This window comes from Neolamprologus brichardi, chromosome 8 (genome assembly GCF_056152115.1).
Source record: "Neolamprologus brichardi isolate AB-2024 chromosome 8, ASM5615211v1, whole genome shotgun sequence".
NCBI classification, from domain to species: Eukaryota; Metazoa; Chordata; class Actinopteri; order Cichliformes; family Cichlidae; genus Neolamprologus; species Neolamprologus brichardi.
Window position 1 is genome coordinate 18,185,945 of NC_142111.1, and position 14,456 is coordinate 18,200,400.

The 14,456-nt window shown below is 40.8% G+C and overlaps 1 protein-coding gene across 6 annotated transcripts in view; it reads left to right on the top strand.

Moving 5' to 3' along the window:
- Positions 1-14,456, top strand: part of nrxn1a (neurexin 1a) — a 68,843-nt gene that overhangs the window by 11,651 nt on the left and 42,736 nt on the right. For 5 of the 6 annotated variants that reach the window (XM_006791034.2, XM_006791038.2, XM_006791037.2 and 2 more), the window contains one exon: positions 709-738. The exons of the other annotated variant lie outside the window; for it this stretch is intronic. In XM_006791034.2, coding sequence (XP_006791097.1) covers positions 709-738 — 30 coding nt within the window. The remainder of the gene's footprint in view (positions 1-708; positions 739-14,456) is intronic. 6 annotated transcript variants of the gene reach the window in all.

The following is a 14,456-nucleotide window of genomic DNA, read 5'->3' on the forward strand; positions in this document are numbered from 1 at the left end:
TCTATCTATCTATCTATCTATCTATCTATCTATCTATCTATCTATTTCAATATCCTGCTCTTAGTTCAAACTTTTCCTCATTCTTCTCGCTTCTTTTTCTAATCGACACCTTTCTTGCTTTTTAGTCAACTCGTAATCATGACCATCTTTTCTTTTTCATCATTCCTCTTCTCGCTTTTACTTCTTTTCCATGTCAGTATTACCTTCATCTCTCACTCAGCACATTGTCTGTTATGGAAATACATTAGTAATAGATAGCCAGGTTAAAAAAAGGTAACCAGCCTAGATGTATGTTGGTCTGTGTGGGTATGTAGGGGTTGGATGCTGATATCTGGTAAGTACTACATCTCATGCGCAATCATCTGAAGTGGCTCTTGCCTTGAGGTTATGTAGACGCGCAAATACTGTAAAGTGTACGACCTAGTTTATGGCTATGTGCAAACGTCTGTGTTCATACCTGTTTGTGCGTAGGATCGGTGCCTAGGATAAGTAAGTGTCTTCAAAGCGAGGGTTGTTTTGTTTTGTTTTTTAGACATTTTGTATAACTTAGATGACTCATGCACTCACAGATACACACACCGGCACAGAGAAATTTAGCCTTCATCAGCATGCCATTGACAAACTCCTGTATCACAAAATCACATACATGCGCACACACACACCCCATGATCCTTTACTGTGCTGACTGTGCTCTTGTCTTCCTTTAAGGTCTGGCACACCTGATGATTGGCGACCAAGGTATGGCCTCCTCTTACCTCACTTCCTGTTGTCCTCTGCTATACCATCACCCTTCCCTCCCCCTTACCTCTTAACTCCCCCTACACTCCTCCAACACTCCTTGTATCCCTCCCCCACCTCATCGCCACCTGGAGCCGAAGAAAGTTGTCTCTCTAGGCACTGAACGAAGGTCAGTTTTTTCTCCGTGATTAAGACGTTAAACAGTCCAGAGTTTTAATTTAAGCTGAAACGAATGCAATTTGCTGAAACAGTTAGACCTGAACTATGCTTTTGAAGATTATTTTAGGTGTTAAGTGATGAATCTGAGAGAAACTTCTTCTAAGATATATATTCAGTAGTCAAGGCTGGAGTAACGGGAGGGTGTAGATGGCTGCTGCTTCAGCGCTTGGTTGGATTAGACTTGGCAGGGCTCCAGGTCATGGAGATGGATCTATGGGCCGACTGACCGACTGACAACATGGATGGTTTGATTTGGTCTTTACTATTCACCTCATTTCATTTTCTCTCATCTGTGTGTAAGAGTTTGACTGAGAGGGATGTGAGTGCTGAGTGTGTGTGTGTGTGTACGATGTAGCCATACATGTGCATGTGTGCTCTTACAACAGGGTTTGAATCAGTGACTGGAAGCTTTCAGAGAAACGCACATCCGCACTCCTCCATGGCTTTTCATCTGCTTCCAGCATGTCTCGCTCTGCCGTTGCCGGTGCTCACATGGGCTCCCGTTAATACGTTGGCGAGCGCATGTGATTCTGAACAGATGTTCCTGCAGCATATGAAAGCATTGCTGCTACACCTCAAAACCCAAGTTGCCCAGTGTTTTTGAAGACATCCCCAAAAACAAGTGCCACTGGTCTGCTTGAAAACTGTTCACTGATGACCAAAAAACTCACACTGCCACCTCTTTTCTTCCTGCCCCACCCCCCTTCTCCTTCTCCTTCTTTGTTCCTGCCCTCTTACACTCTGTGTGGGACACCACCCTTTGTGATTTTAGGAAAGCTCAGAGGTACCTCCCATACTTTTTTATGTATCTATGGCTAATGAGCTATTCTGGATGGTTTTGAAGCTGGATGTATTGACAGGCTCTTGAATGTATGGTAATTTCAGACTTTTAGAGCTGTTCAGCTTCAAATTCTTATGTGCAGTTGCTGTTAAATTGGAATGTTTCATTTTTGGTAAGGTAAGGTGTTGACGTATGAGTGTGTGTGCATATGCGTGCGCGAGCGTGCTGTTACTTTTGCCTGCATGCGTGCGACTGAATAGAAGCTCGAGCCTACCGTGCTTTTGAAAATCGGGAAGGTAGGTGCTGCTCGATCGGTCGGCTCTGCATGACGCTGATGAATACACTGATTGGCCCACATGAAGACAGGCCTGATCGTGACAGGCTGATCTGCGTCTATTGTGCTCTTTGATTGGATGAGAGAGACGATGTGATGACGGCTGTCTCCCATTGTGACAGGGCTGCCGTGCATTCGCTGAAATGTGCCATTTAATGAAACGTTCATCCTAGCTAGCAGATAGAAATATCTTGAAGAGAACAAATGATGTCTCTAAACATCTATCATGTAAGACATCTCTATTATGACAAGTATATTTCTATCTGGGCTTGTTTTCTGTGTTTTGATTGCTAAGTAAACTCACATTGCTGAAGTTTCTGCCTTAAAATGTCTGCCGTGAATCATCCAGGTGGCAGTGAAAATTTAATGGCTTCATCTGGCTTATGCTCAGCATTTTAAATCACCTACTTAAGGACAGACATGTATTAACATATGTTTCCAGCATTATTACACAATGTATTCAGTGTATTTGTGTATAGTGGATGCCCTCGCTATTACGGATGTTTGGATTGTGATAGGCTAAAAAGTAAAACTGTTTCTCTTATTTATTTTTTAAACCTTTGAAGCCTCTTTCAGACTCTGTACACATGAAAAGGCTGCGTGTGTGTTTGCGCGAGTGTGTTTTTGCTCTGCATACTGAGATGTAAAGGCTGTCAAATGGTGCAGACGAAGCCTAGCTTAGGTTAGCTCAGCGTAAAGAGGCTTTTTGAGGAGCCTGCAAAGCTGAAATGAGTTTCTTTGAGGGGGTGGATTGGTGTGGGGAGGGGTGTCTTAGAAAGATATATAGCATATGTGTGTGTGTGTGTGTGTGTGCGTGTGCGTTTGTGTGTGTGGGCAGGAGAAATTGAGAAAAAGAGACCGTGCCTGTGAGAGAACAGCTAAAGGAATGAATGATAGAGGGAGCAGAGAGGGAAATAGGAAGCGAGGGAGAGATAAAGTGAGTCGTCTTTTCTCCTGTGATGTAGAGCAACTGCCTGTATCTGCAAAGGGACAGCGGTGCTCCTGTCTGCCCTCCCAGCCCAGTCATTCACCAAGGGAGATCAGCCCTGATGGGGAGCGCTGGACCTTTCCCCTCCTCCATAAAACACAGTTATCATTCTCCCTGGAAATGATACCCACAGATCACTAATCACTTTGAGTGGGTGAAAATGCACGAATTGTGGAGGGAAGAAAGAAAGGAGGGAGCCAAATTGGATTTTCATAAGTATCGAGCAGCCAAAGGAAGAGGGGGGAAATGGATTTTTTCATGAAAAGTATTGAGCAGCAATAATCTGGATGGAAAATGTGCTTAAAGCCAAGTAGCAGATTTTGCCCTTTTCTTTTCTCTCTGTCTCTCCAAGAATAGACCGTGAAGGGTTCTGGGTGAATGAATGATTGTAGATTCTGAATAGGATTGACGAGTGGCTCTTGGTCATAATTGGCAGCTATGCTTGTTTATGATATTTGTATGTTCTTCGAGCTCTGAAGCAGGCTGCCTAGTTAATAATGGTTGTTTGTCTGCATGTCCAAGTGTTCTCGATATCAATCCAACAATCTATACGCTACACAGACAAGTGGTCAGCCTCGCTTGAAGTGACCTTTAAAAATGCGTGTACGTGAACGGACGGACAAATAGACGCAAACTCACACACAATAACCTTTAGAAAGTGCCCGCTGAGTAGGTGAGTGAGTATGTGTTCAGTGTAAATATGCATGAGTAAGGCTGCCTGCACATATTCTTCACGGTCAGTGGATGAAGGCAGTGGAGAGCGAGGTGTGTTTGTCTGTATGTTAGTGTGTGTCTTGTGTGAGTGCATGGGTGCATGTTCAGGGGAGGTGGATTGTGAGTCATCACTTGTGACTCATAAAGCGTCGGCAATCAAAGCGGCTCATTTTAACACATTGTCTTATGGTAAAAACACGCAGATGGACGCACACTCCTGGCTGTGCACACACATGCCCAATATCACAGTCTTTGGATTTCTTTTTAAATTGTCTCTTTTGTGCGTCCCCCCCCCCGCCTCTCCACCCCCTTTTGTTCTTTCATGGATAAATGCGCTTTTTCGGAAGAACGAAAAAAAAAGCACACATGTACACACACATACACAAACGCAGTGGACGCGCTCCGTGCTGACTCCACCATATGTGGGGTTGGGAGTGGTAGCAGACGCCAAGAGGAACCAGTCAGTACCAGCAAAGTACAGCATGTCTCCTACCTCTTACTCATCACCAACAGCCCTAATAATAAATCATACAAGAGCTGATTATTTTTTAATAAACTACAGGCCCGCTAAAACAAATTTTAAATACATATTTTTGTTAGTCTAATTACACTTGTATAATTTCTCAGCACACTCTCGTCTTACTCTGTTATTTTAGGTGGTACTGTTGAAATGCTTCGCCCCTCATCAGAAGATTAATCAGCAGCAGTTTAAATTATTGATAAATGATGTGTTGCTCTTAGCAAAATGCCTTCCTTTTTAGTTTTAAATAATTTAGGTCTACAGATAATGATTACTTATTGATTAATTGGCAAGTTCGTTTTTTGATCAACAGATTCTGGTGCAGTGCACTTTTATTTATATCATGCCAAATCTCAGCAAAAGCCATCTAAGGGCAATATTATAGAAAGAATGTGTAGTGTAGCCATTAACCTCGACCAATTGGTGGGGCTTCTATTTTTATCTATTTTCTTTTTTTACCCGTTACATTAAATAAAATAAATAGAAATGCTTTACAGCCCAAGTTGATGTCTTGGATTTGTCTGACCAACAGTCAAAAACTTCTAAATATTAAGTTTACTCGCATGTATGACAAAGCGAAGTAGATACAAAGATTAAACAAAAACATTACCAAGATTGGACATTAATTTCAGATTAATTAGCCTAGTTAAACCCAATATGTTTTGGTTTAGGCTGGTTGATCCATTGTTGACGTTTTACTCCCATGGTGAGTGTTTTCCACCATATTATGACATTTTAAAATGATTAATCAGCAAATTAATCATCTGCAAAAATATTAGTTAGTGTCAGCGCTGTCAGGAAGCAGTGAAAGAACAGGCCCTGCGTTTATGCTTGTAGGTACAGTGAACAAGTATCAACTCAAAAATGTAAATTCACTCAGTTATTGTTTGCGTTGGCCTGATTTCTGTTCCTGCGGCTAATCCTAGCAAAGTACAATGAATGAAAGATACTCATCAGACGCACATTAGCCGCTGATGTTGTAAGGCTTACATAATTAACAAGACGGGCAAGTGAGCAGCCTCCAACTCGAGGTGAGAGAGAGAGATGCTTAGTGTTAGAAGGCAAGAATCTGATGATTGGCTGCCTGCCTTACTGACTGGCATGATTTTGTTTCCTGATGGCCTCATCTTGAGCTGTGAAAAAAGAAACTGTGCGCCCTCTAGCAATCAGCAATGGTAAAGCAATTGCAGCAAAGTTTTTATTGGAAAATTGACAATTATCCCAGATATAAACTCTCCACTAATGGGACTAATTCTGCCTCTACTCTCCACTACTAACACCCATTACGCTACTGTACTACAACACTCATTAATGCTTAACACCCATGCAGTTCTTGTAATGAAAGTCACAGCACCACATACAGAGCTCAGCCCCCACATTATGAGGGAGATGCAGTTACTGAATTCAACATGGGAAATGTGCTGCAATCCCACTACTAAATGTATACTTTTACTGGTAATTATATGCAATTACCAGCTCATTAGCAAGCGTACACATTTACATTTTTTAGCATTCACCGCAACGCTAATAGGGAACACGCGAAGCCGAAGCACCCTATAATGGCCTAAAAATAAAGACATCAAACGGACTCTCCATTTGCAGACGATGAAGGGGAAAGATAGAGCGGAGGCTGGCAATGAGTATGTAAGGGAGGGTGGGAGGACGGGTGGATGGGATAGGGTAAAAGAGTGCAGAAAAGTGATGGTGACGAAAGATAGGAGCGAATTCAGAAAGTGGGAAAAGAGAGGTGGAAAGAGAAGGTCGGCGACGCACGGGGAGACAGGAAGGGAGATAAGACTGCAGCGTTTCTCAGCAGGAGTGCTGCATCTCTCCTTGGGCTCCCCGACTTGACAGAGCCTCGCATCAGCCGGCATGGTATTCATCAGTGATGCACGTACCTCATCGAACACGCACACTCAGACACACACACTCCATTTTTAGAAAGAAAGAGAAAGAAACAGGGTACTTGGTGCTCCAATTGTTTCTTACTTGTCTTAGCAATTTCCATTGTGCCTGGGTGGGAACCGAGAGTAGCGGCCCAATTGGCGATTCACTTCACTACCCCATCTGGCATTTGAAGTTCATTTCTTCGCTTTTTGCCAAAACGACACATGAACGAGCATACGCACACTCAAAGGAATCGTGCATGCATACACAAACACTCATTTACTTGTGGCACTTGTCTGGCGTAACTATGACAATTAAAATAGCCACAGTGTTCATTAAAAACCCATCACATTACATTTATGAAAAGAGCTCTTTATGTGCTTGTTATTTGTTAACAACATGCCACAAGAGGGTTTCATTAGGTGTGCGTGTGTGTGAGAGATGTTAAAGCACGTGTGTGGATCTAAATGCTGCCGATTGTCTGCTTTTTACACATTTTTTACACTACTCTACTGTGCATATGTGCCATGTTGTATGTACTGTATGTGTTTGTCTGCATGCCGGTGTGAGTGTGTCTAAAAGGGATGAAACTGACTCTGATCTTATCCAGCTTAAGACAAATACACTGTTCTGCCTGAAGACATTGTCATGGAAACAAGCCAGTTTCCCTGGGTACCAGAGAGAAGGCCAAATTTGAGCAAGACAGAGAGAGAGAGATATGAACACAGATAAAAGGAACAAAAAGGGACAAGATATAAAGGATTGAACACAATGGCAAAAAGTGTGCTGTTCATAATTTTTTTCTTAACGTGGAAATTGAAAAGGATTTTTGATGTACGGCATTATTTTTGTTATGCTTTACTTCTTCTATTTCTATCTCAAAGAAATTCACTTAAATGATTGTATCTTCTAAAAAACATTGTTAAATTTAATATGATTTGCGATAGTCCTGAGATGGACCTTGTTGTTGTTTGTCCAAGAGGTTGTCCGGGGAAGGCATGGCTAGCCCTCGGTCCACCTTGCACAACTAATGACAAACCCTGATTGGGGGGGGCTACATGTAGAACTGTTAATACATTTAATACCTACTGACCATCTAAGTGTTTCTCTGACACATTTAAATGACAATTATCTTATGAGCCTTATCTTTATCAACAAGATAATTATCTTACACAAGCTCCTAAAGTGCACTTCTTAATTGAAGTAATGCCTGAAAAAGTAAAGGAAAAAAAAGACTATTTAGGCTACATTAATTTAACACATAGCAATAAAACCGAGTCATCCATTTCTGTGCCACCCCGGCATTTGGTTTGACACTGGCCACCCCTATAAAAAATGTCTGGCTCCTCAGTGGCGCCAGCCGTGGGTTCAGACCTTTTAATAGGCTCACTCCACCACGTTGACTGATGAAAACGCTAGTATAACAGTTCTGTTTGATAAACAGCAAACCATCCATCCCCCATTCATCGCTAATGGATGGTGTGTGGATCATTTGCTGTTTATTAAGCAAAGGCAATCAAGCAGTCCTTTGTTTTTAATATTCTAAATAAGTTTTAAATACACTACATGGGACTCAAGGAGACTCATATCTTCTTACAGATTTAATTCTTTGTTGACAAAAGGACTGCTCATAATGATTCTTTTCAGTGCTATTTAATGTGCTGCTCTTCTTTTCAATTATTCAATCAGAGCTAATTAATGGAGTGCTTAATCAACAGAAAGCCATCATTCATCCAGGGAAACAATTAATGAATAATCCAGTATCATAAACGATAATCTCTATAGACATACACCTGAATGCGAATTTACATAAACTGATGGTGGGGAAGATTTTGGGATTTGTTAGATTAAGGTCCAGATTAAGCTTGGGTTTTCTTAACCAATCATAGTTAAGCAGGCTTTGGTAGCTTAATCATAATCAGTGACAGGGCTGTAGGGACGAACTTGCCTTTGGTCGATGTTGTTTTATGTTCTAGTTTCTGTGAAGCACTTTGTGATTTTATCTTGAAAGGTGCTATATAAATACATTTTTACTTTACTTTACTCGTTCGTTCACAACACAACTATTGAGGTCAAAGGTCAAAACTTAAGGTTTAGCCAATCCTGTTAGTCGGTCATTGGATACTAGTGCAAAGCTAATAAAAAGTCAAAATGTCTTCATAAAATAAATTATGGTTTTGAGAATGCATTTTAATAAATCCAATAACTCTTGGACTTATCTTTAACAGTAAAGGTGTGCCAGACTTGCTGGAGTATTCTGAAAGATTGGTGCCGCCACTCAGACAAAACCACTAATCAGTGTTGGTATAGGACAAGAAGTCAAAAATCTCAGTAAAGGAATTGTGGCATTTCTTTCAAAGCGTTCTCCAAAAAGTCATTTTAAGTTTTTGCAACATCCACATCCGTATAATCTATAAATCTCCAGGCTTCTGCATTGACCTGTCATTGAAATTGCAGCACCAACATTATCACACATTTGTGTCTTCAATCCACGCCAACCATGAAAGAATGCAAAAGTTTCTTTCTTCTCAAAAGTTATAAAATGCTGCTGTTCACTGTTAGTATCTAAAAATTCTTATGACTGATGATCATGATTATGTAGATAACACCTGGTTTCAGTTGCATCTGATTCTTTCAAGTCAATGAATTACTGGAAGAAAAAAAAAGTTGGCTTTACTTAAAGTAGTGTGAAAATTCAACCTGAAACGAGTGAATTGTGCCATCTTGTAAGGTTTTAAAAAAAAAAGCCAACTTAATGCAGTATTAACTCCCTTATTCACAACAGGCCACAGCCTGTTTTATTCATTGGAGCAGGATCTTAATGATATGGTCTAATGCCAATCACTTTCCATCTTTACATTGATGCTGGATGCCCTTCACTTCTGTCTTCTGCCAGAAATGAACTGGGTGATCTTTTGCTTGTTAGGCAAAAGTGTAAACCACTACACTATGGAACCACTTCCAACTTAATATAGTGTACGAAGGTAAAGGAGATCTTTTTAATCTTTAGTTATATCATGCACCCAGAGCACTTGCACGAAAATATATGACCATTATTTGTTAAGCGGCAAGTTTCAGTTTTGTGTACCATATACCACAATGTTTCCAGGAACACTTGTTTTACTGACATCACATTGACTGGGAGTCTCTGCTATGGTGGTCTATTGCTACATAAGCACTTGAAACCACCCTGCATATCTTACATTCCTGCTATTGCAGAAATTATATGAAACCTTCCTATCATCAAAGATTTGCAAAAAATGACAAACATTTAGAAGAAACCATTTAGACAGGTGTCTATATTGTTGGTGATTTTTCAACTCAATCACAGTTTCTACACTATTCTTCACTTTTAGGTCAGTATGGTATTTTTCTGTGCTGGTGTAGCATTTTTTAAAGTGCATATTTCATACTGGGAATAAATGCTTTCAATTTAACAACAACAACAAAAAAGAAATAAGACATCAACATTGCAGACGAGCAATCTGTCACTTGTGTCCTGACAGTAATATCCTCCTCTACAGTATTGCTCCCTTGGCTGTGATGTGATAGCCCAATCGCTTTCAAAGCCAGATGCTGTATATCACCGAATAGAGATGGAAACGGCATTTGCAGCCTTTAGTGAACTCGACTGTATGAATTCTCACACTTTAACTTAATATGGAAACTATGCATATGTTAGCATACATTTACATACATTTCCAATGCTGGTCATCTATCTGTATAGTGTACGAGTCTATAGTTAATCCACCTGTCTGTTATTAAGACGGGATGCCTTCGTGCAGGATGCTTGAGTTTATGCTGCGTGTGTGTGTGCATGTGTATTTGCATGTGTGGACAGTCTGAGAGGAGCTGATAGCAGAACTGCATGGTGGGCTAAAAACGAGGTGCAAGGGAACTGCAGCGTGCTATCTTCAGAATGACAGGGCTGCCATGATTGAGGCTTGCTACACTAGGATTTAGATACACCAGCATTTTTCTGTCTTTACCTCTCTCTAGCCATCCATCCCTTCTTCTCTGCCACTCCCTTTCCTTGTCTCGTCTTTCTTTCCTTCTACCTTATTCTCTCTTCTCTTCCATTCTGCATTGCCCATCTCAAAGAGTCTCCTGCTCCCTCTTTTTTTTATTCCTTCTCCTTTCAAATTCTCCAATGCATCTTCCTCTTTCCCTGCTTCTTTCCATCCTGCTCCCTCTATCAGGTGCTGTATAATGTAGGCTCCCCCGACGTGCTCCCAGCCTCCATCCGCCATTTTGATTCAGTACAGCTGTCCATGATAATGTACTGTTCACTCAATCACTCTTTCTCTCTCTCGACCTCCTTCTCCATCTCTCTTCCTGTCTCTCCCCCCTCTCTCTGTTTCTTTCTCTGAAACACATGCATGCACAAACACATTCATATTTGGTGTAGCCCCTGTAACAGTGGGTTGCCATGGAAATGACAAATTAGTGTGCGAAATGCCGGGGACACACATGAGCAGAAAAATGCAACACACACTCGCCATGAGAGCGCAAACAGACAGAAACATCCAACTGATGTGTGTTTGATCATTGGAAGGGTGGTACAGCTGCAGCTGGTCTCTGAAGCAGCAACCATCAGATCAGTTATTCTCGCTCCCTCTCTCCCCCCTCGCCTCCCCACGGACTGCTTTATTCATTAGAGCAGTAGCTTAACGATAGTCCTCAAGAACTAATGCCAATCACCTTCCATCTTTACATTTATGCTTATTCTCAATCCTTGCATAGCCTTCAAAGTTCGCTTCATTAATTTTGTACAAGTTCCTTTAATATTATCCTGTTCCTAGACAGACCTCTCCTTCTGCAAATGCAGTCGCTGGAGTGTGTTTTGGACCATTTTGCAACCCACATATATTCACCCCTGACAGCCAGCTGTAGAAAGACTTACTTTAAACGTTCAACTGATAGCTGGAATCAATTAATAGTGACATATTTTCACAGCTTACCAGGAAGTTGCTCAGTTTTTTGCAAACCGTCACTCGTTTTTTGTTTTCTTTCTCTCTGTATGAAAGTGAAGTAATTGAAAATGCAATAAAAAAGCCTGTCTTCCTCTTCTAATTGTCAGTGCTGACAGATGATGGGAGAATCTCAGCTGATAGGCTTTTGCATAACAGTGGCAAGTGTATGTTTTTTTTAGTGAAGTTTTATGCTTGTCGCCTTGTGTAAATTTGTTTTAAGGTGCATAGAGTCTTAATGTAATTGCAGTGGTCTCATTACACCATTAGTTAGAACAAGATTTGATTTGAGAAAAGCATATTTTGGTAAGCTGCAGAACATTTTCTTTGTTTATTTTTGAGTATTTGAGCCAACCACAGGGCCCATAAATCAGATTATTCCTAGTGTCCTGTCCAAGGATTAACAGGGAGGATTGCATCAGGAAGGGCACCCAGTGTATAATCTTTGTTCAAATTAAACAAGTGAATGAACAATAAGATTTCCAAACCAGAGCAGACGGGCCAGGCTAACAACAACCACTAGTTACTAGGTTACCAGTGAAAACTTTGCTACTGAGGAGGAAGACAGTGAGAAGGTGTGTTTGGAGACAGAAGGAAAACTGGGAGCGTAGAGGTGAGACTAAGGACTTTAAATGTAGGTACTACAATATCTGGAGCTTTAGTGTGACAGGAGACAATGTAACAGGTTTGAAGGAAGGGAAATAGATCATTTGCTATAGTGACCCCTAAAGGGAGCAGCCAAGAGAAGATTTGATTAGTCACCGAGGTGCAGTGGAGGAAGCTGTTTTTGATTCAGTTGTATTATTCCTGGTAAAAAGACACTTCAGGAAAAGTGTTTTAGCCTACTGACCTTCATTACAGCATATTTTTTCAATAGTTTGCTGTTCAGTTGCTGCATATTTCAACATGTTACAAACCCCAGCAGTGCTGCATCCTTGGTGTTTTTTTATTTTATTGATCGTTGAGGGTTAAAAGATTAAATTAAAAATAATTGTTGGATCTGTCTACCAACAGTCGGCTTGTGTGAATTACTTACACACGAGAAGTTTCACAGCTCTGTGTCTCTCCAGTGCTCACAGCTGGAGGAATTCAAAAGAGAGCCTGCTTTGTTTTTAGCTAAATAAAAAATTGTTGATACAACCACGATTTTATAAAGTGGTAAATAAAATAGTAAATAAATACATTTAACAGCTTCCCAGTATCCAAGAAAATAAATCTCCTGATTAATAACTTTGTAAATTCAGTGGTGTATAATCCCAACGTATTTATATGACCCAAAGAATAGAACATTTTAGAAGTTTAGGCCAGCAAATGTTTGGTATTTGGTAACAATGAACGGCCAATTAATTTTTTTTGACTAAAAAAAAACAAGAAGAATGGATATAAAAACAATTTTTACAGTTTTCTTCAGAAATATCCTTTAATTAGCTTTAAATTTCCCCAAAGCCAATTAACTTTAAAGAGTTTTCTTTTCCCTTCTTCTATTCACTCGCTTTAATCAGACAATTTAGGACCGTTATTGCAAAAAGTGACCTCAGAGCTAAAGTTAAGCTTAGCTTAGCTGTCCAAACACGCAGCCCATGAGAAACAATTCCCACAGTAGGGGTGGGTGATATAGACACAAAATGATATCACAATATTTCAAAAAAACTTCTAGTATTTTTGACAAAATAGAAAAAACTCCTGAACATTTTATTGATGCTAGCAGCCTGCATTTAAGTGCAAGTTAATGACAAGTATTTTTCCATCCTCTTTTCAATTGAGTCTACTGAACCAAAGAGCCAGCAGTAGCAGCAGCCATAGTGCAACAGTGGTGACCCAGCAGTACATTAAGTGACACCACATAAATCAAGCTGCTTTGTTTTCCCTGGAAATTTAAGTAATTTTATGTTAAGCAAGTATCTTAACACTTTTATTGAACGGTACCTAAAGTAACTTGACCTTGTAACTTTTCAAAAGCCCCACAAATATTATCAGATAATAAAACTGGAAAATATTTTCTACCTGGGATGGGTTGTGTCTTGGGTCAAGCTTTTTAAACCAGCTGCTTAAAATTTCCATCCACTCCATGTGACCTTCCTGTCATGTGGAGTGCAGCTAGCTATGAACTAGCAAGTGCAAATACCCAGCACAACTAGTCAGCGCACCAACAACACATGTGGAGTCATGCGCCTATATCTGGGTTGACGTCCAGTCACCAAATGCTGGTATCTCCTACTTGTAGCCTGGTTATACTCAACAGTTTGTTTTTGCATCCGGGGGTGAAACGAGGGGTTTTCACCTTTTGGGGGGAAACATTTTCTTGCATATTCTGCAAAGCACTGCTCATGATCGAAGGTTATTAAAACAGCTACTCTTTTAGATGCTAAATTATGACATGGTGCTGTTGTGCTCTGATGTGCCTGGGCTAGTTTGTGTTATGTTGCTATAGCAATGATATCACAATAACGATAGTATTTTCAGATATAATAAAAGATTTAGGGTATATGGCCCAGCCCTATACCAAACTTCTACCGTACATTAATAAATATAAAGTACTAAAAATTCTCCACAGGAACATTTTTATAATTCTCATTCTTAGGCTCTCCTTTTCTTTCCCCTTCATTTGACTGTTTCTCCCTCGTTCACTGTATTCCTCCGTTCTCCGACTCGCTTGTTTTGATCGACAGTGCTTTCCACAGGATGAAGTGTGACATGTGGTGTGTATGTCAGTGTCTGTCTCACTGTTTACTCTGAGCTAATACTGACTCACTCCATTAATCTGAGCTACAGAAGATCCACTCCAACCTGCCCACTTGAGAGCGTGTGCGTCTCTGTGTGTTTTAGGTGTGTCTTCACAGTGAACACATGCACGCACGTCTTCCTTGTGTTTGTGTCACCCAATATGCATTTTCCTGTCTGAATGTGTGCGCGCACGTCTGTTGTGCATGTGATGTAATAGAACGAGGAGTGAGCGTTTGCGGGCCAGAGCTTCCAGATCGATGCAGAGATGCTTTATGTGCTCCTGTCTGCTCTAATGATGTGTCTGTAAATTAGCAACAGAATAGTGGAGCGCTACACTGAAACCTAATGGCACCTCTGTAAATTACCGCTACAATGCTGCTGGACGGCTGCGTGTGTTCCCATTGTGAACAACACGCACCCACCCCTTCTCGCTCTGCCACCTCATCTACATTTGGCTCCGTTTGCGTGTGTGTGTGAGAGAGTGAGTGAGCATGTGTGATTGTGTTAACATTTGTGGCTGGTCTTTCTGTGTACGTTTGTGTGTGGGGGTCTCCTTTTTCTTCGCTCCTCTCAGTAAAGAC